At 43.8% G+C, this 20,491-nt stretch overlaps 1 protein-coding gene across 1 annotated transcript in view; it reads left to right on the top strand.

Moving 5' to 3' along the window:
• Nucleotides 1-20,491, top strand: part of LOC142785365 (huntingtin-interacting protein 1-like) — a 123,068-nt gene that overhangs the window by 45,722 nt on the left and 56,855 nt on the right. Inside the window, exons 13-17 of the mRNA XM_075883840.1 lie at nucleotides 3,785-3,950; nucleotides 5,887-5,956; nucleotides 7,712-7,800; nucleotides 9,974-10,042; nucleotides 11,437-11,571. Of these exons, the coding sequence (XP_075739955.1) occupies nucleotides 3,785-3,950; nucleotides 5,887-5,956; nucleotides 7,712-7,800; nucleotides 9,974-10,042; nucleotides 11,437-11,571 (529 nt within the window). The remainder of the gene's footprint in view (nucleotides 1-3,784; nucleotides 3,951-5,886; nucleotides 5,957-7,711; nucleotides 7,801-9,973; nucleotides 10,043-11,436; nucleotides 11,572-20,491) is intronic.

The raw sequence follows: 20,491 nt of genomic DNA, 5'->3' as shown, positions 1-20,491 counted from the left end.
GTTTATTGTTTTCTGCGTCTTCAAAAGGAGCAGGCAACACTGCTCAAACCTCCCAAACAGCCGTTTTTTGCGGCTTCCAGCAGACCGTGACACGACACAGCAGATGCAAGGTACCCACTATACATCATGACAACAACAAGCGCGTTCCACACATTCTTTTCTGCCGTCTGCAAGTTTGCTGCGGCCGCACCATGCCCGTCACTTTGCATATTCCGTATAGTGCAGAATATAGCTCGAAATGTTTTCCAAAAAATGTCACTAAAAAGTCACCCCTCGACCTATATACTGTTCCTTGGCATAAACTAAGTGATCATCTGGCAACAGGGAGTGTCGTATGCTTTTTGGGCATCAGCATCGACGTCGCCTTTTTGGGCCGACGTTCTCTGCCGATGCCATTTTTCTTTTCTTGTTCATTCAGTGTTCATAGCGAGTGGCGACCTTACTCTGCAAGCAGCCATGAATACCAGGACGCGGGGCCAGTTCACCGCTATGTTAAAACAAAAGTTATTGAATTCGCAAAAGCGAATGGCGCCATGACAGCACAGCAGCAGTTTAGAGTGTCCGAGAAAAGCGTCAGGTACTGGCGCAACCAAAAATCCAAACTGTTGGTGTGTAACACGAGGAAGACGTCATTTCGTGGACGCCGAGCTCTGCACCTGGAACTCGAGGACAAAGTGGCCGATTTCGTCCGCGAGTACCGTGCCAGATCCCTGCCAGTGAATGCAGAGCTTATTCAATCAAAAGCCGTCAAGCTCGCCCATTCGCCCATAAAGCTGGTCTGTCAAAGAAAGACTTCAAGGGATTCATTTATTGGGTTCGTCGCTTCTTGCGGCGCAAGAGATTTGCCCTTCGACGACGCACGTTGATATGCCAGAAGGTGTCGAAGATGTACAAGGACAAATTGATAGAGTTTCAACTCTACGTGAACAGCCTCCGGCGGCAGCATGGCTACATGCCAGGCCAGATCGGCAACGCCGACGAAACGCCGGTGTGGTTCGACATGCCATCATCCATGACTGTTTGTGAACGCGGGGCAAAAGACGTGAAGCTTTTGTCGACCAGAAGTGAGCATTGGCACTTCACCGTTATGCTTTCCTGCACGGCCGACGGCAGAAAGTTGCCCTCTTCATCATATTCAAGCGGAAAACGATGCCGAAGGAAGCCTTCCCACGGGATGTCGTCATCCGGGTCAACGAGAAGGGGTATATGGATGAGGCTCTAATGCACGAGTAGATCCGCACAGTGTGGAATCGGCGGCCAAGAACGCTTCTGCAGCACCGGAACATGCTCGTGTTGGATGCGTTTGGCGGGCACTTGACGGCATTAGTGAAGTAGAGCCTTCGCGATGGAAAGACTGATTTTGTCGTCATTTTGGAAGAGATGACGTCAACACTCCAACCGCTGGACGTAGTTCTTAATAAACCTTTCTAAGACCGTGTGCATGCGTTTTACACCAAATGGATGGCTGACGACGACCCGCGGACCCCGACAGGCTGGCTCTGCAGGCCAGCTCTCGCGACAGTTTCTGGTTGGGTCTCCGAGGCATGGAGGTCTCTGCCTGAAGAGATGCTGGTGCGCGCAGTCAAGAAGTGCTGCATCAGCAACGCTCTCGACGGCACTGAGGATGCAATGCTATGGGAGGTGGCTAGTGATAAGCAGTCGTCGCAGGAGGAGAGCTCCGACAGCTCAGAGGACTCAATAAAGTGAATCCGAGAATAATTATGCTTTTTTTTTTTTTTGCTGATCAAAGTAAGGGGGTCGATCTATATTCCGCCTCGACCTATATTCCACATTATACGGTAAGTAAAAGTAGCTCACTGGTTCAAAGCACTGCAGTCAACGAGAAGCGCAGATGCACTGACAGCAAGCATGAAGCATACACTGCTTGTTTTATTAGGGGACATCCCAAGTATGCCGTGCATTGTCATGGACCATCAAGCTTCACTGAGAAGAGCATATTGCTTGTAAAATGCTTCTCTTCACTGCATGGAACCAACAGGCCAGTCGCCGCCCTCGCGTACGGTTCAGAGGGACAGCGTCAGCACAGTAGATGACGCGCTGCTCACAACTACCAAGGGATGATTGGCTCTATGTGACAGTACTGCCGACAAGTGAAACAGTGTCAGTTCATCATAAAGATTGTTTAATTCGCTTGTAAGCAAGCTTCGAGACATGAAAAGGCCTAATAATTGTCACCGAAACGCTTGTTAGCACTTGAGTAAGAATGCACAGAAGAAAAGATGACTTATTTGCAAAAAGCAGGTTTTTAAGGGCGAGTGCGTATACAACTTACTGCAGTTGAATCTCATTGATTCGAACATGCTTAATTCGAACTTCCTTTCAATTCGAACTCACGATGAGGTCCCGTCAAAGCTATGTCTATTCCAATAGGCGAAAACGCCCGGTAATTCAAACACACAAGCATTTGCAACGATCAATTCGAACATACCGCGCTCCGAAAATGCTCTCAGCACCCTGCCCAATCCTGCAGCAGCAGCACCTCTGACACCTCAACGCTGCGCGCAAAGGAAAGGAAAAGGAAAGAAAAGGCTGCAATGGAATGTTTGCGCTCTCTCAAATGCCGATCTGTGACGCGCCTGTGCCACGCTTCTCCCTTTTCCGCCACTGCCACATAAAGACCCTTTTTCTTCCAACATTACGCGCAAAGAGACTCCAACACCACGCGCAAAGAGACAGAGGGAAAAAAAGCTGTCGCAAAGTGTGGCTCTCTCTCACGCGCCGGTGCCACGCTTCTTTCTTTCCCGTCCCTGCCACGTAACCCTTCTCCTTTTAGCAACGCGTGTGACAAGAGCAAAAAAAAAATGCCGATCAGCTTCTCATTGCGTGAAGACGCTCCTCCTTCCTCGTCACGTGCTGGCCACGCTGCGGCTTTAGCATAGAGGGTAGTAGCGGAGATACAGTCGTTGTCGTCGTCTTTAGAGAGTGTCGGCGCTGGACATTGCCGTGTGCAACTTCTCTTGCCAGGAGAATGCTGAAGTCGAAGCAGACATGCTTTGCAAGCTGCTTGCAAAATTGATTGACTCGCTGCAAGGCAATCATGTGCAGACGAGCATCACCGAACATCAATTAGTGACGGATGTCCTGTAATTTGTGAATAAACGTAAGTCCTCTGAAACTTCCCCCTCGTGTGTTAGCTCAATGCACATGCGCCACTGCACAGGGAGCCCTCCGTTTACTTAGTTTTCATTAATTCGAACTTCTTTTCATCGGAATAAATTTTCGGGCCCCTTTGAGTTCAAATTATTGAGATTTGACTGTACTGATATAACGACCATTTTTAGCAGCACTTTCGAGTTCATTGTAAACGTGTTCTATTGTATTGAGACGTGGTCAGTGTTGCTCATGGTGTTCATGCTACTCTTGCGTGACAAGTCTTGTGTTTTGCCTGACGTCTTTTCATCCTCTTTACTTTTTTCACATATATCTCGTAATTACCACAGTACAGTTAAAGCAGTACAATTAGTGTCCCCTATAGCTGCCTTGGTTTAATTATCTATTGGTCCCCATTAAGTTTAAACAGTTATATGGCAGTGTAAGTAATGCCGGCCCAAGTTTTGACCTTTATGCCAAGCTTGAGGCTTACAGCACCTTAAGTGACTGGATAAATGGTTGCGCAAGCTCTTATTTTTAAGTTACATGCATCGAAGCTCTTCTTTTTTGTGTTTTCATGTTTCCGTTTTCAGTTTCTTGGCATTCTGCATGTCACTTATCTAAGCTCAGAGCTTGCATGTGCGTGCCAACCCCTCTGTGACGTGCCATGCAGGGATCGGCTGATAGCGCGGCTGCTGCGCGAGAACTCTGAGCTGAGGATGGAGCTGCAGCGAGTACAACTGGAAGACCAGCGATACATCGACGACCTCAAGCGGCACGTGGTCGCTCTCGAGGCACAGGTCGCCGAGCATGAGCGGACCATCCGGCACCTAAACAAGGTGCAAGCCTTTGACTCTACTCTCCGCGCTTTCTTTCTTTCTGAGACCTTTGTGCTGTGTCTAAAAATAGTGAGTAACAGCTCACTATTTTCTGTACTTCATGGACATGAGGCACTTCTTTCTCTGCTAGCCCCATATAGTTTCCCTATGTATCTTAAAAATAGGCTGGTTGCACTTGTTTGTTGGTTGGTTCATGATAACTTTCCTGTTCTTGTTCGTGTACGGTACTCACGGGTTGAAAAAGGAGAATTTAGGGCCTAGTTATGTACAAACTTTTGTTCCCATTGTTTACAACCTGTGTTATATCGGCATAATTTTTACTCACACTTACACGAGAGCCAACATCTTTACCAACTAGATTTGTGGCAACATGACTCGGTTATCATAAGAAATCCCTCATAGTAGCTATGTAATACTGTAAAAAAAATAATGCTTCGTTTCATGCTTTGAGTACTGTACTATGAAACATGACATTTTATTAAAAGCACATGAAGCTGCACCATCAAGATAATTGACATATGAGCAGCTATAGCTAAAGCTGAGCTGTGGGTATGAAAGCTAGGCATGCTAACCAGTCGGCATAATGCCTAAAATCAGCAAAATTTCTCGTGCCTTGGAAAATGCTTTGTGTAAAACAGAAGAACTGGTACAGTGATAAATGGGGCTGGGCTGTAACTAGCAGAATGGTTCCCTATTGCACAAAAAATCCTGCTTCACTGTTGGTTTCAGTCGTGTACGTCACATCGCGTTTGTTGTTGGGGTGTCCCCGAATGAGTGCGTGATGTTCAAGTTTTGTTTAGCATGCACGGTGCGTTGAGCTTGTTTGGAATGAGGGTTTTAATGGTGTCTTAGCTGCATTGTACAGTCTTGCACATTAGAAAGGTGCATTAGAAAGGTGCACATTAGAAAGGGCATGCCCAGTGGCTGGGTTTGTGATTTAGCTGCTATTTTTTTTTGTCTCCAATTTTTTTATTGGTTGAAACAGCAGTATTATTTTTATAAACACTCTGTAGCATTATTCGTTATTGTATTTCATTGGTATTTCAACACCGAAGCTGTTCCTTGTCGACACTTCCCCCTCCATTTGCGTAGCGCTTATCGCAGCTTTGCGAGAGTGGTACTCTGTAGAAGACGGAGGGCAGTGCCATGCCAAGATAAGCAAGGGTGAGGCTCGGTGAAAAAGGGGAATTAAGAGGTGGCAGGAGAGGGGGAGTGTTGAGGTTCAGTCGAAAAGGTGAACCAGTGAGACGTGACCAAATTTTGGTGAGGGGGAGACTCACAAAAGGGGCATCGTTTGCTGTCTCAACAGTGTTCGCAAAGTGGACATGGCTGCACTTTTTTCTTCATCACTTTTTATAAAAATACAGGCGAGCGTCTCATACAATACGCATAAATCATTTCGCATTTGAACATGGAGTGTCCTCAGCATCTATTTCAGAAAGAAAGAAAAGCATGAGAGTGCTACAGATGTTGAGATTAGTGTATAGTTTAAAAGGTCAACATGCGTTCTTAAATGTTATTTATGGAAGTTCAAACCTTAGAAGATGGTGCAATTTGCTGTAGTAGCGATTGTGCAATAGTTCAATTACATGCCAGTAATAAGAAAGAGAAATAAAGTCTCGAGAGAAGAAAATGTTTTGTGTCATTTTGTTGAAAAACACCTGTTCCAACATTCTGTTTGGCTAAATTCACAGAAAAAAAAGCGCTTCAGGTTAAATCTTACTCCTACGGTACTTCATGCAGACTGTCACGCTCTTCATCTCTAATTACTGTGAATATTTTTATGTGGCTCTGCTGATCTTAGTGTCATTTTTCATCCAACACTCTAACCTGCCGATGCATATGTGGCTGCTTTATTGTGTGATAATAATTCAGCTGTGAAGGCCATGCCTGAAGCAGTGGTGGCAAAGAGATGTGTGTCTCTTTTCGCTCTCAGGAGACGGAGGCATTGCAGACGACGGCCTCGACGGGTAGCGATGCATCCAGGAAAGCCGAGGAGGCCGAGAGTAAGAGCCTGTAAACTGTCCAGTGTTCTCATCTGCCAGCACATGCATGTGCATGCATACGGCTGTTTCACATTGGCCGCTCAGACCAGCATGCTTGGTTTGCATGAGGGTATCTCAGAAAGCAGCCAGCAAAATTTTGATTAAGAATACATTTCATTGACATTGCCGGTGACCAGTCTTGTTTTATTTTTCTTCTTTAAAGTAAAACATCTTATGTCAATCTTCACCAAACTGAAGAAAACTCTGTGAGAGACTGCACTCCCCGCTCGCACAGACACGCCTGTACGCATAGACCACACCTGACAAACCTGCATGTATGCATGTGTGAATCTGTGCGTGAATGAGGAAGGGCCAACATGTGCGCAGTTTCTGCGGTTCAATAAGTTACGAGTTATTAAGTAGCCCAGCAGCAAGTCTTTACAAGCTATATTGTAACGGACATGTGAAAGGCAGAGAAGAGAAGGAGACGAAGACAAAGAGTCTTGGCAAGATCGCAGTGCACTACTGCGAAGAACCATCGCTCACCTCTTGTCAATAAAACTATTTTATCACAACTCACTGCAACAGTATTTAGGCTTGTGCGAAAATTTCGAAGTATTCGAAACGAACTAATAATGCAAACGGTTACATGCAAACTAATAATTAGTCCGCATGTAATCCCCTGTAAAGGTGGTTTCACTGCATAGAAGTGATGTTAATCTGTGAAACACTTTATAAGAAGAAATTCGCACTATTGCGAAGCCTTACTTTAACGTTAAACGAATATATTAGCCTCACATCGATTCATTTTTTAGGTTTAAAAGCTTGTTATACCGACTTATATGCTCTAAGTATAGAAAATTATAAATTTTACCTATTTTACAGGTTATCACTTGCATTCTACTGAAAGTTAAACCCTGCTACTGTTTAAAGTTGTTCCCACTTCCTTTGAAGCAAAAACAAAAAGTGACATTTGCATGGGTCTTGTTTTAATTAAAAAAACATTGTGCAGGTCAGTTATGTCATGACAAATATGCCAATTTTCTTTATAATATACATAGTATTTGAGTTTGATTCGAAATTATTCAACCAAAATCACTATATTTTTTTAATTCAGTTTGAGCTTAATATTCACTATTCCCACTAGCCTACTTAATAGATACCTACGCATATGCTAAAAAAGTAGCTTTTTTTATAGAAAGGGTACTTCACTAAGGAACTAGGAAGAGTGCACTTACTGAGCACAAATATCGAGAAACAGGAGGGGCAGACACAGAAGGAACAATTGCTAGAAGCTGCCTTTCCCTTCTTTATTGCTGGTTCACATGGAGACCCGTCCATGTGATACCCATCCTCAAATGAGGCTAAGGTCATTGGGTGCTGTACTCAAAGTTGCTCTCTTTTGTTGAAGCTCCACTGCATCCCGGCAATTTTCTAGCCCCTTAAAATGTAAATTGTGAGATTCTAATGTAGTAATACTTCTGTTACATGAATGAAAAATGCATGCTTTTTGGCTGACAGGGTGTGTTGTGTTAGAAAGTGAATAGTGCTGGACTTGGGCTTAGAGCGCCTTAGCGCCTTACTGAAAAGAGGGTGAAGCTGTCATGTCACAGCTCTCCGTAAGGTGCACACCAAGTTGTGGCTTTCAAGCGCTGCAAGACAGTGTCTGCTTCCCCCTTCACTTTCATGAGCATGGTGGCTCTTGTGTGCCGCATTTGTCTGTTGATGAAGGTCGACACGTGCTAGCTGTGTACCCCTTTTTTTCTCTGCGCACAGAGAGGGCCAAGAGCAACGAGGAGAAGTTCCACAAGATGAAGGAGGTCTACAACCAGCTTCGGGAGGAGCACATTGTCCTGCTCAGGGCGGTCCGTGAGCATTTGTCACTGCTTTACTTCGACTATGCTCTGTGTTTTTGTATCTCTCAAACATATCCTTTATAATTAAGTATGTAGCTTTTTTGGCTTTTGTATGATGTTTTTATTGTAGGCACAGCACTTTATGTGTGGAAAAGTCAAGAAAAAGAGCATTGGGAGATGTAAGCTTTCTTTCAACAGTGCAAACGAGACAACTCATTAGAAACAGAACATGCACAAACACGAATCGCAGACTTCCTACTGTGTCTTTGCTTGTAGGGTTCTTCATCAGGCAGTTTAACCCGTTGTGGGTTCATCAATATTTTTCACATAACAGAAATCGTGCCTGTGGAATACCTAAGTAGCATGCTTAGGAATAGTATGGAGCAAGTTTTACCAAAATATGACCATTAGTTTACGAGAAAAAAGAATATGTCCCATCTACCCATGAAGCGTCTTTTAAAAAGTGGGAAAACACCTGTCGCATTGTCTTATGAGGGCACAGAGCTGTAGTCCTTTTGCCAAATTTTAGCACAAAAAAGGCCCGATGCAAACGGTACACAGGAGCACTTCAAAAACTATGCAGAAAAAATTTTTTTTTTTTGTGGTGTACCTCATTTTTATATGTGGTACACAATCTGCGCCTCTACCTGTTGTGTTCAGCACAATTGCTCTGTCTGAGGTTTTTGCGTACATCAGCTGTTTTAGCTTCTGCCTGTAGCTCTGGTTGGCGTAGATAAAGATAAACACCTCAGTTATGCCTGAATTTCTGCCCATATGTAATATTGTGGTCATGAGTCATGGCAAGCCACATTGACGTGATGTCACTCAATGCATCGAATCCTGTAAGTGCATTAACAACTGTCGTCAAATTCAGGAACTCTATTCAAGCCCGAGATATCAGCTTTTCTCATAGTTCTTTGTGCATTTGTCTTCTGTTTCGCTTCCTGGCTGTTGAAAGCATAAATTATTTTGTCATTCTTTTCCTTTGGCCCTCAATTTCAGGAAGAGCATTTCAGCTGCAGCTTTTGGCCTTATTGCAACTGCTCTAATAGTGGTAAAAAATGGTAAAAAACTTGAGGGCCTTTTTTATATCCAGGTGCTGTTTTGTAACATAATAGTGCACTTCTAACTTTAAGAAAACAGTTGTGTGTGTGTCTTCTGTAGTTAAGCTAAGTAAGGAGTTCCTTCACTTTTTGTCAAGTGCACTTCCAACATGATTTTTGGCTGATATATTGCTCCAGTTTCAAAATAATATCCCTAGTTGCATGCCAAAATTACTTCTTTCAAGATCGAGAAAAGGAGAAAAATACCGTGAATCTATAACTTTAGCTATTTTGCACACAGTGTGACACCACTTTTAAAGAAAAGTTCATCAGCATAAAGCCAATATAAATTTAACGTATCAATAATATCATGCATCACAAATGTACCAAATATATTTTTTGAATTTCCTAAATGCTCCTGATACACTGTAAGGGAAAAGCATTGAGCTGATGGCAACATGAAGCAGCAGAGAAAGCTTTTACTGAAGGAGATGAAGTGGGACACATGTGTCCCATTATCCCTCGAAGGGTTAAACATGTCTTCAGAATTGGTGAACGAACTAGCCCAACAACATGTCCTAGCCCAACAACATGTCTTACCAGATGTAAGCTTCTGTTCCTGTAGGTAGCCTGCGAGGCTTTCTGGGGCAATGGCCACGTTGTAAGGTTCAAAAACTATGCAATCCCGTTGGACCACGACAATGTTTTTTATTTGCCTTCATTGATATCAGTGGTGCTCAAGACCTGCCTTTCTGGGGCTACTAATATAGAAATAACCAAGAAAGGGAACAAGGGAACAGCCTCTGTCATAGCATGACTGATAGTGCACCCATACCAATTGATATTGCACAGGTTGATTATTCATATACTGTTGACATCGAATTGCATGCTTGTCCAATTTAGTATTGCTTTATTTCATTATTACTGGAGTTTGATAAAAAATAATAGAGAATGCATTCTTTTCTTTGCAATGTTGATGGCTTTGAACAGTGGCATCCTGCAAAACCAAGCCTCTCAGCCAATTCCCTTATTTTTATTAATTTATAGAATGCATTGCTCAAATAAGCCACTGCATTTGGTGCTGCTAGTTTAAAAATTCCCAGTGAGTGCATTCAAATTGCTACTGACGATGCTTGCAGAAAGCAGACATTGAGAAGCAGCTTGTCTCCGCGAAGGTGGCCGCGGAAGGTGCCGAGAAAGTACGTCAGGTGAGCTGCTCTTTCTCCTTCTAACATTTTTTGTCATTTTACTGCTCTGAATTTGCTTTTTGTCGATGCATCTTTTGAGTGTGGAGCACTTCAGAAGCCCGGCTTGTTTGTCCATCCATTCATGAGGCATGATCACGCTCGCATTAAAACGCTCAATGCAGGCCATAACAAGGCCAATGCATCTGAATAGCCGATACTCAAAACTGGGTTAAAATGGATGAATAAAGTCTAAAATAAAATAATTAACAGCAATAATTGAGAAATAATCGACTAAGCAACTCTAAAAAATTACATCTCCCGCTAAAGGAAACCATGTGTGGATGTGAAGCAGTAGGCGCTAATGCTTACACTGGTGGCAACAATGACGCTGGTGCTCATCGCGGCATTGCGCAGAGGAGAAACCTGGGAAAGTGCAAAGCACGTAGTAATGCATCGGTGTTTCCTACTGGAACATGCCAATTGCTGTTGATAAGCATATAAGCATTGAGAGACGGAAGACTTCCGTTGAACATAGGGACCCTTAGTTTGCTTTTAGTGCGCACGCTGCGAATTTTCATTGTTCCACAACGCACATGAGAAATCTTCTACTGGCAGTACCTTGGAGGTGAAGATTCAGTGCCTATATATGCAGGGTGGTCAGTGAACGGTTGTGAGCGCGAGCAGTAGGTTTTTCGATGAAGAAAACTTGCTAGAAGACGCTGCCTGTGTCGGCGTTGCGATGCGAGAGAGAGGAAGCGTAGAAGAGAGAGGGGAAGGGGCACACATGCGCAATGGCGGTGTAAATGCCGTGGGAAAAAATGTCTAGAGGAGATGGGAAAGCAAGCATACGAGCGAGCGTAAACAGGTGGTAGTAGAGTAACAAGCAACTGTTAGGGGGAAGGAGGAGAGTTGCACATGCGCAGTGTGAGTGCAGATGCCGACAACAATGCGGGACATGCCGCCGCTATAAGATGCTTCGAATCTAAAAGATTCCAGATACCTTGTGTCTGACTCTGAGGTTGCGCAAGAGAGGGTGCCTGAATGTGCCTGCAAAGTGCACAACTTAATTTTGCAAGCTGTTGAAATCGAAAGTGCATGACACTTTATTTTGACCATACTCTGCTAGGGAGAAACAAAAAGAAAATTAATTTCATGCTGAATGGTGAGTTTGTTTATGAGCTCCCCTTTCTCTCACTGCAAGGAGTGCCTCGTCACGTTTACTGAGCCTCAAGGGGTCCCTGAAATATGCATGGCTGAGAACTGCTGTTTAGGTGAATGCAGAATAACTCTGTCTTTTTGTGTTCGTCGATGCCCCATTACAGTGTTTCAGTAACTTAGCAGGTGTTTTTTGTTGTTGTTGTTGTTGTTGTTGTTGTTGTTGTTGTTGTTCTCATGGGCCTGATTTGCTTTTACAGGATCTGGGGGAGCAGCTGAGGCAGGCTCGCGAGGAGAAGAGGACAGCCGAGGAACAGCTAGGTGGTTTGGCCGCCCGAGGTGCTGAGGCGGAGACCCTGACTAGAGACAATCAGACCCTACGAGAAAACATTCAGGTGCGCTTTTCAGAAAGAACGAGCCTTTACAAGCCTGTCTTTTTAATCGTTGTTCAGAGTAGAGGTACAAGTTATTGATTTGGTTTTTCTCTTCATTACCTTCCATGGCAACTCTCTGGTTGGGGTGCTGGGCTTGAGCTCTAAGCCGTGTATCCAATGTAAGCCACAAGATTCACATCCCAACTTTGATAAAATGCATGAACACTCATGCGCTGTACGTCGAGTGCTCGTTAAGAGACTCCAAGGGATCAAAATTAATCAACAAAGCTTTCTTATGAAATTATGAGCTTCAAAATTGTGGTTAGCTAGGCTTGTTGGTGTAGCGATATACCACTGTGAAGAGCACAGAAACAGGGATGCAGGTTAGAAGATGATGCACGCACTTCAGAATAGCGGCATTTCCTGTTCCGCACTGTTTGCAGTAATTTAGCTTACAGTTTTGCTAAAATGGCACATTTAACTTTATGTTGATGGTATCTCTTCTGTGATCGCTTGCAACAGCGTGAGGCCCAGTTTCTGTGTTTATGTTTCTATGGGGCACCAATACTAAATGTTTAACCTAGGTTGACAAATAGCTTATGATCCTAAACATTTGCAATGTGTGGTAACTTATGCCACTGTATATATCACTTGGCACTCCACTCTAGCTTAGGAAGTGAGAAGCGGTGCACTTTCTTAACAAACGTAACGAATGCCTTTTATAGTGCTCATTAGATATTATCATTTTTAGTCTAAAGTACTGTTACAATATTTAAAAGCCCCTCCCTCTTCAAACGACCCCATGCTGCTCATCTCTTCCTCCACCTGCCCAACTCCATCTTACCACCCGAGCTCTTTGGCGCAGCCGTATCTTTTCTCCCACATTTAACTTCTAGTTAGTGATCACAAATTGCAGGCATAACAGCATTATAATTTGCTTATGTGCTTTCATAGCAGTGGTCGCAACCCTATCAAAAATGCACACATAATTTATTTCCTTGTGAAATCTTTGTTTATTGCTAAAAGATAACACTTGTGTGGCTCTCATTTGTCGCTTAATTTGGATTAATGTCATTTTGTCTCTCATATTCGGTAACGCATGTTCCTCCATAGTTTGCACTAACTCGCCAGTGTTAAAGATGAATTTTCACCCTTGTAATGCTTCAGTATAGGTACAGTAAACCCTCGTTATAACGAAGTCAGCGAGACGAAAAAATAATTCCATGTAAGTGAAATCTCGGTAGAGCAAACCTCACATTAACAAACTTTTCAGATGAGCAAGCGCTAATTTAGTTCTGCGTTATGTTAACAACGCCTCAGTACAGCGAACTCATGTTCTGAAATCCGTATCGACAACCGAAGAGGTACTCAAGCAGACAACACAGCGAATGAATGCCTTGCTCCTCGGAACACGCGCGGTGGTGCGGAGAGGAAAAAAGAAAACACGAAAGGACGACTTTATTTTCTTTCTTTTTGCTGAAACGCCGAAGCTGCAAGTTTACAAGTGCTCAGGCAAGGGGCGAGGGCAACACGGGAGGGCAAGGTCGGTGAGGCAGAGTGGGAGTTGCGGAGCAGGAAGCATGGGCGCAGAAAACCTGAGACAGCGAAGGAGCAGAAAACGAAGCACGAGGAATTTTATTTTTTATCTTTTTTCTTTGGTAGAGGTGATGACTGCCATACGCTTCAGGTTTTTCCTTTCTTTTTCACTTCTACATGTGCTCCAGGAGGCCTTGTCAGTCGTGTTCATCTCCTTTCGGTGCTTACTTATCGCGTCCGCAAAGCAAGTCGGCGTCACTGCGGCCCTACTACAATAGGGAGTTTTAGAAAAACATTTGCAGGCGCTGCGATGTCGCTGGCATAGCAAGTGCCATATGAGTTCTAGAATAGCGTTTGCCCTCTTGCAAACTGCAATGCACAATCGCAGCGACATGGTAGCCTCACAAGGCACTGCAAGGAACATACTTGATTTAATACTCCTCAGTGATCACTTCCCAATAAACAAAACTCTTAACAAGTATTGTTGAAGGAATATCCGACCACAATATACTGATATGCCACCTGCCTCTGTCGTGCTCTATTTCAAAAAAGTACTTTGAAAGGAAAATCATTGACTGTGAGAAATCAAACAATGCAGGCATTTTCACATACCTGGCTCATGAATTCACACCATTTTCAGAATTTGCTTTTGGTCCATCGGCAGACGTAAATGCCCTTTGGATAAACTTTAAGACAACAATAGATGACTGCATTGCCAAATTTATTCCCTTAAAAAATTGGGAAACCAAGAAAATACAATGCATGGGTAACGCATGAAATAATACATGCCAAATGAAAAGTTAAAAGATTACGTTGTTCCTTGGAGAAGACGAAAAGTCAATCAGTCCAGAAATCTAAACTGATTAGCGCTAAACAAGAGCTAAAACTAAAGCTGAACGAGTCGCGAAAACAATACTATGATGCCATCCTACCTGATTTCCAAAAAAAAAATCCAAAGAAATTTTGGGATCATTTTCGTGCGCGTAAAACTTTGACGCCAGAACGCCCTCAGGATGAAAATGTTGTGCAAGCTGATTCATTCAACAAATATTTTCAATCTGTATTTACTACAGATTACGAGTTTCTTCCCCCAGTTCCTTCTACAGGATCCAACATTGATCCACTCACCATATCTGATTTAGGAACCTTTAACATTCTGCTTGGAATAAAATCTAGTGGTCCTGACAATGTCCCAAACGAATTTCTAAAACAATAGGCAGAATGGTACAGCAGATCCCTTGGCATAATCTATCGCATGTCACTTTCAACTGCGCGTTTGCCAAATGACTGGAGGAAAGCAAAAGCAATTCCAATTCATGAATCAGGTTACATGAACTCTCCTTCTAACTATCGACCCATTTCTCTTACCAGAACCATCATGCAAGATCCCAGAACATATAATATTGAAACACTTGACTGTATACTATCTTGAAGAAAACAGCATACCAGCATCTAGCCAGCGTAGGTTCAGATGCGAGATGTCAACAGTAACGCAGTTGACTGAAGTTGTTCAGGATATTGTTCGGGTGATTGACAATGGCGGCCAAACAGACATCATATTCCTAGATTTCAGTAAAGCGTTTGATCGGGTTTGTCATAGCAAGTTAATTGCAAAACTAAAGGCAATCATTGGCAGTGGCAGTATTTCAGCTTTGATTGGAGATTTTTTATAAAGCATTCGCAATTACCGTAATTACTTGCGTAATCCTCGCACTCGCATGATTCTCGCACCCCCCACATCGGCCAACAAAAATACGATTTTTTTTTTCCTTGAGTAATTATCGCACCCCCGAAAATTGCCGCAATATTGTCGTCTGCTTGTTTAAGCCGTTGATGATGATAGTGCACGCTATCTGGCGCCATCTCTTAAGCATCAAACGTACTATTATTGCACGGAGATTCAATCCAAGCCAAGCCAAAGCGGCAAGTGCGCGTTGCGGCGTGTTTTGTATGTTGTGGTGGTAATCTTGTCATGTTATGGGGCGTTACTGAAGCTACACGCTGCTTTCAAGTTGAAATTGATTGATCATGCACTAAACAACGGCAACAGGGCCACCGGTAGGCCCTTCAGAGTCGAAGAGTTTTGTGTTCGCTACTGGTGACAGCAGCTGAAAACCACCAAGACGCGTTGGGCCTGCCGTGTGCATAAGACTGGGATTGATGGTAAACTTTATTTCTTCAGAAGGAAACTGCGGACGATTATGTTAAATAGCCATCCGCCAAATACTGACATCCTACGCTTACCTTTTGGGGGCTCCTGTTGAGTGACAAACGCTGCCGCTACGCCCGCAACGCCCACAAGCTTTGTGTATGGTATTCTAATTCTCGGCTATTTGTCTGCACTTTTTGTGTCTCAAATAAATCTTGCCTTGTGTTGAACCTGTGCTTTTATTGTTGAGGTAAATTTTAATTAGTACTTCTCAAAGCTTGCTGTTAGTTGCTAGTGTGAGAATCCTGATTTGCGGCCACTTTATTTTCTTTTTCACTCTGTACGTTTTCGGGGAAAGTTTTTCTCGCGTAATTCTCGCACCCCCCCCCCCCCCCCCCCCAACTTTGCATCGGTCTTCCGCCAAAAAAAGTGTAAGGGTTATGCGAGTAAATACGGTAGTCTTTCTTGATGAAACATCATTTGATATTGTACCAATTTTGTCTCATGTGCCACAAGGTTCGGTCTTGGGACCGCTATTATATTTAGTTTATATCAATGACATCGTCACTGATGCGGAATGCGACACAAAGCTTTTCGCAGACAACTGTGTCATATATAATGAAATAAAATGTTATGAAGACCACCTCACCCTGAACAGGCAACTTAATTTGATTAACACGTGGTGTGAACAATGGCAAGCAGCTATCTATACTAGAAAATTTGCGTTAATGACGGTGTCAACAAAAAAGAACACTTCAGAAATTGCCTGTTCACTTAATGGCACTGAGCTTACTAAAGTTCATAAACACAAGTATCTAGGACTAACTCTAACATCTGACCTAAAGTGGAACAAACATATTGCCAACATATTCTCAAAAGCCACCCGTAAGCTGTTCTTCCCCAGAAGGTCGCTCAAGTCTGCTCCCAGTCACATCAAACTACTAAGTTATACAACCTTTGTGCGGCAAGTGCTAAAATATCTAGAATATGCTAGCATTGTTTGGTTCCCCCCGCAAAATTACGTAACTCAACTAGAAAAAGTCCAAAAAAAAGCAATACGGTTCATACACAACAAATACAAGCGCACCGACCCATCAACAGAAATTCTAGCATCATCTGGACTACACACATTGGCAGGTAGAGCAAAATAAGTTCGCTTGAAATTTATGCACAACATTCTGCATGATCGCTTTGACATAGATTTTTCAATATACATCACTTTCTCTAGGTCCCGTATATCACGCAATAAGCACAATAAAACGCTAGCTGAATACTTCTGCATTTCTGACACATTTAAATATTCATTTTTTTTACTGCAGTTGGGGAGTAGAATCGCCTTGACCAACAATTGCAAACGTTGTATCACCATCCACCGTCTGTGACACGATAGAAAATATGCACTAACCACGAAAAAACAACGTTTTGTGTTCATGCACATTGTTCTTCCATTGTTTACATGATTGTTTATGTTACAGTAGATTTTATTAGTTTGATTGTTGCATTGTAAATACTAACATTGTACTAGAGATAAGCATGATTTAAATGTACACGAAGCATTTTAGACGTGTGTACCTGATTCCATTTTTCTGTCCGATACACAGCTGTGTTCTGTACTGTGCTGTTTTTTTTTTTTCCTCTTTTTTTTCTTCTTCTTTTTATGCGTCCTCAAGTTGTATCAACATACCCACCTGCCTTGGTCTCCCTGTGAGACTGGCAGTATTAAAATAAAAAAATTAATAAATAAAAAAAAAAGCCCTTGCAGGCGGCTATTTCAGATTTTTGCTGGCAGGCTATGAACGCGACCGGCGACTCACGTTATGACGCATTCGCAGTGGCAGCAACTGCACCGCAAGGGCTCGCAATGCGCTATTCCAAAACTCTCTAATGAGTTCATCGCTGCTTGCGACGAATAAGCGGAAGAGCTTCAGTTTTCGCTTAGCGAGAAAGTGGATTAGACCACCAAATTGCACCACAGGAATGTGGATGAGTTGGAGGCCTTCGCGCTGCAAAGTCTTTGCGACACGCAAAAAAAAAAAAAAAAACACACACACACACACACTTATTTAAGTAAACTTGTAATTTTTAGTGTTCACTAGTGCATTTGTCTTTCCTCGTGAAAAATGAGTTCAAGGACCCACCGCTTTAAAGGTAAATCGTTTTGGTCGGTACTTTAGGCTGAGCATTGATCGCTTGCAAAATAAGTATTTATGGTTAATTTTTGGACTTTTGCTATAACGACCTTTTAAAGTAACAAATGAATTGTCACTACCCCCTGAAGTTTGTTATACCGAGATTTATTTTGTTATAGTACGCGGCTGCCCCATAAAACCTCATCAAGTACTGCTAAGTTTCAGAAGTGGTAATCAGTGAAACAAACCTTTATTCATGCCCCAAAAAGTGACTCAGCTGGCTTTGTCAAGTGCTTAAGCTGGGCGCGAGAAGTGCCTCCACCTGTTTGTTCAGGCAAGTTATGAGGTCGTGGTCACTGCCTGCACACTCCACTCTATTTTGCAACAGACAGAGGCTCTCCTGTGTTTTTGTCACTGATGGTATTTTGTGAGGCTGCCCGTCTAGCGGCTCACCTTCCTCATTGGGGCCTCCGAGCATGTCGACTATCGTACTTATTTGCATAGTTAATTCACTCGCATAATAAAAGCACCTGCAACTTCAGTCGTCGAAATTGAGATTTCCCCCCCCCCTCCCTCCCCCTCGCATAAAAAGCGCACCCCCTACATTCATCTGCTGCAGCACCAGAATCTACCGCTGGTACTGCAGCAGATGAACCGCCACCTGGCGCCTCCTTGCCTGTTAAATGTCTTCCGTTTTTCATTATTATGCCGACCTCTTCGGCCACCTCGGCTCACTCTTCCATCCCCCTCTTCGCTCGCTGCCGTGTGCAGTATTCTTTTTCTTTCTATCTGTGCACGGCAAGTCCCCAATCTTTTTTAATTATGCGCCACAGTGGTGTTCATTAACAGTGCGAGTGTAGAGACATCGCAGCTGAAAAGCACACAACGAACGAAGGTCACGAAACTGCTTGTGCCATCCGACGGTCGCTTCCTACAAATACAAAATTTATAGGCCCAACCACATGCACGCAATTTTTCAGCGACCACGACAGGATTTGCTATTCGTCGCCATCGCATCACCGGTTTCTGGGAAACCAGAAAAAATCGCTTGTAGCCCAGAAAAAGTAGTGACGATTTCCCCTACATGGTAGCATCCCCGATGCTGGCTTGGTTGCAATTAGCGCTTCGTGCTTGTTATCCGCACGTAATTAAAAGAATGCAAGAAATAGGCTACCTTTTTTCTGTAATTTCTCATGTGGACAGCAAGGCGGTGGCCGTATTTTGTCGTTAATCTTGTTGTCGACAATATATTTTGATGCTTCGGAGTTAGCTTGCGGCAATGTTCCTTACTTGCTACAACGTGAATGGCGGCGACGCGGTCGTTGTGCGAGGTTGCCGTGAAGTTGGCAAAGTGCGTCATAGCATCATAGCGCACGCTTCTGAGCGTTCCTCAAGATCACAACAGATACCACTGTGGGCGATAAACGATTGCGAGAAAAGATGGCCGTGAAACACTCGTATACACAGCGGCGCGGGGACTGCTTGCAGAAGAAAGTGTCAACTTCGGAAGATGAGTGAAGTACAACAAAGAAGCTGTTTCTGAACAGTGTACCTGTATGTCAGTTGCGAAAGGTTAAGCAACCTTTTTTTTTTTGAATTACCACATTTTTTGCTCATCTCGAAAAAGTGATAATAAAATTTACCCCGCATAATAAATGCGTACCCATCTTAGCTCCAATTTTTTAAGAAAAAAAGTTTGTTCATTATGCGAATAAATACGATATATCGGCATCCTAGCTAGGGCAACAACGGTACATCTGCGTCAGCTATAGCAAATAATTCGAAGCTGCCTTCCAGATCTCCGTCAATGTACTGTTCACAGCTTCGTAGGGATTGTCGCAGACCTCGCAGTCATCATCAGCGACTTCTGCGTGCGACTGGGAAAATCCGGCGTGTGTGAAGCAGTTTGCAATCTTTGCAGGTTATTTGTAATCTTTGCGCTGTACTTTCGGTCGAGCAGGCGCATGTGCTCTTTGAAAATCCGAAAATGGCTGCAGTCATTCAAGCTCGGCTGTTGCTTCTGTATTGCAGTCTTTGCGTACCGTTTACTTAGGAAAGCACAGGGGCTTTGTCCACTTCCTCAGTATCAGCAGAGGGAGCTTGTCCTCTCCAGAGTTGTTAACATATATCAGCACTGTGACGCGTTTTTTGCCTTGTTTACGTCCTGATGCAGTTCCACCCGGTGTAGTGTACATGCGCTTCAGCAATAGTTCGTAAAAAAAGGCCGCCTCGTTGAGGTTGTAAATGTCTCTATCTTTATACTGCTGAAGTAGGGCGCTCAGCCTATGCTTATGCTATCCGTCCATGACATCTGGGTCTAGGGCTGCGCTTTCTCCAATAATCGATTTTGAAGACAGGCCTTGCCATCTATTGAAGCATTCAAGCCAGCCGATGATGCACTTAAAATCCTGCTTGCCCATTTGGGCGACTAGTGCTTTGGCTTTTGCGGTCATTGCAGGCCCATTTACAGGAAGGTTTGCATTTACAGCGTTTTTCAGCCATTCGAGAAGAGTGCCCTTTCCACTTCAGAATGCATACGATCACGGTTGCGCTTTCATTTGGCTGAGGAACTCTTCTCGAAGCTGTTCAGTACGGCAGTTTTATTCTTCAGAACAGTTCATAATGTTGACGGCGATATTCTCAATAGTTATCAATTTCAGACTTCTGCCGGCCTCTTTTCTTCCACCTCACCTATCAGTTGAACTGCCTGCTTCCATGGCAGACACTTCCACGTGGGCACTAGCGGTGCCATGCTCATTTGGAGGTAACTACAAGCACTCACGATGCGCGCACACGTCACAGGGTTCAGACAGACCTCGCACAACACACGCACACTTGTCTTCTAACCACGGCTGGAAAAAACCCAGAAAGCACGCTGACGCTCCATACTAGTCACGTGACACCACCAGCATAGCCAGTGGCATAGCGGCAGGGATTAGCCAGCACGTTTCAAGCACCTCTGTAGCAGATAGCACCGGAGTAGGGTGCGGAGGAAAAGGGCAAAATTTGCGCCGCGGAGAGTTTCCCGCCGTCTCCACCAGTCTGCACTGACGGGCTTTAGCCTGGCGACGTTAGCACAAACATCGTTGCTCAGCGCAGAAAAGGCCGCTCGTCGCAGGGCATGAAT

Source organism: Rhipicephalus microplus, unplaced genomic scaffold (assembly GCF_043290135.1).
Source record: "Rhipicephalus microplus isolate Deutch F79 unplaced genomic scaffold, USDA_Rmic scaffold_21, whole genome shotgun sequence".
NCBI lineage: Eukaryota > Metazoa > Arthropoda > Arachnida > Ixodida > Ixodidae > Rhipicephalus > Rhipicephalus microplus.
Note: the sequence above shows the minus strand (reverse complement) of the source record. Positions and strands in the feature narration are given on the sequence as shown.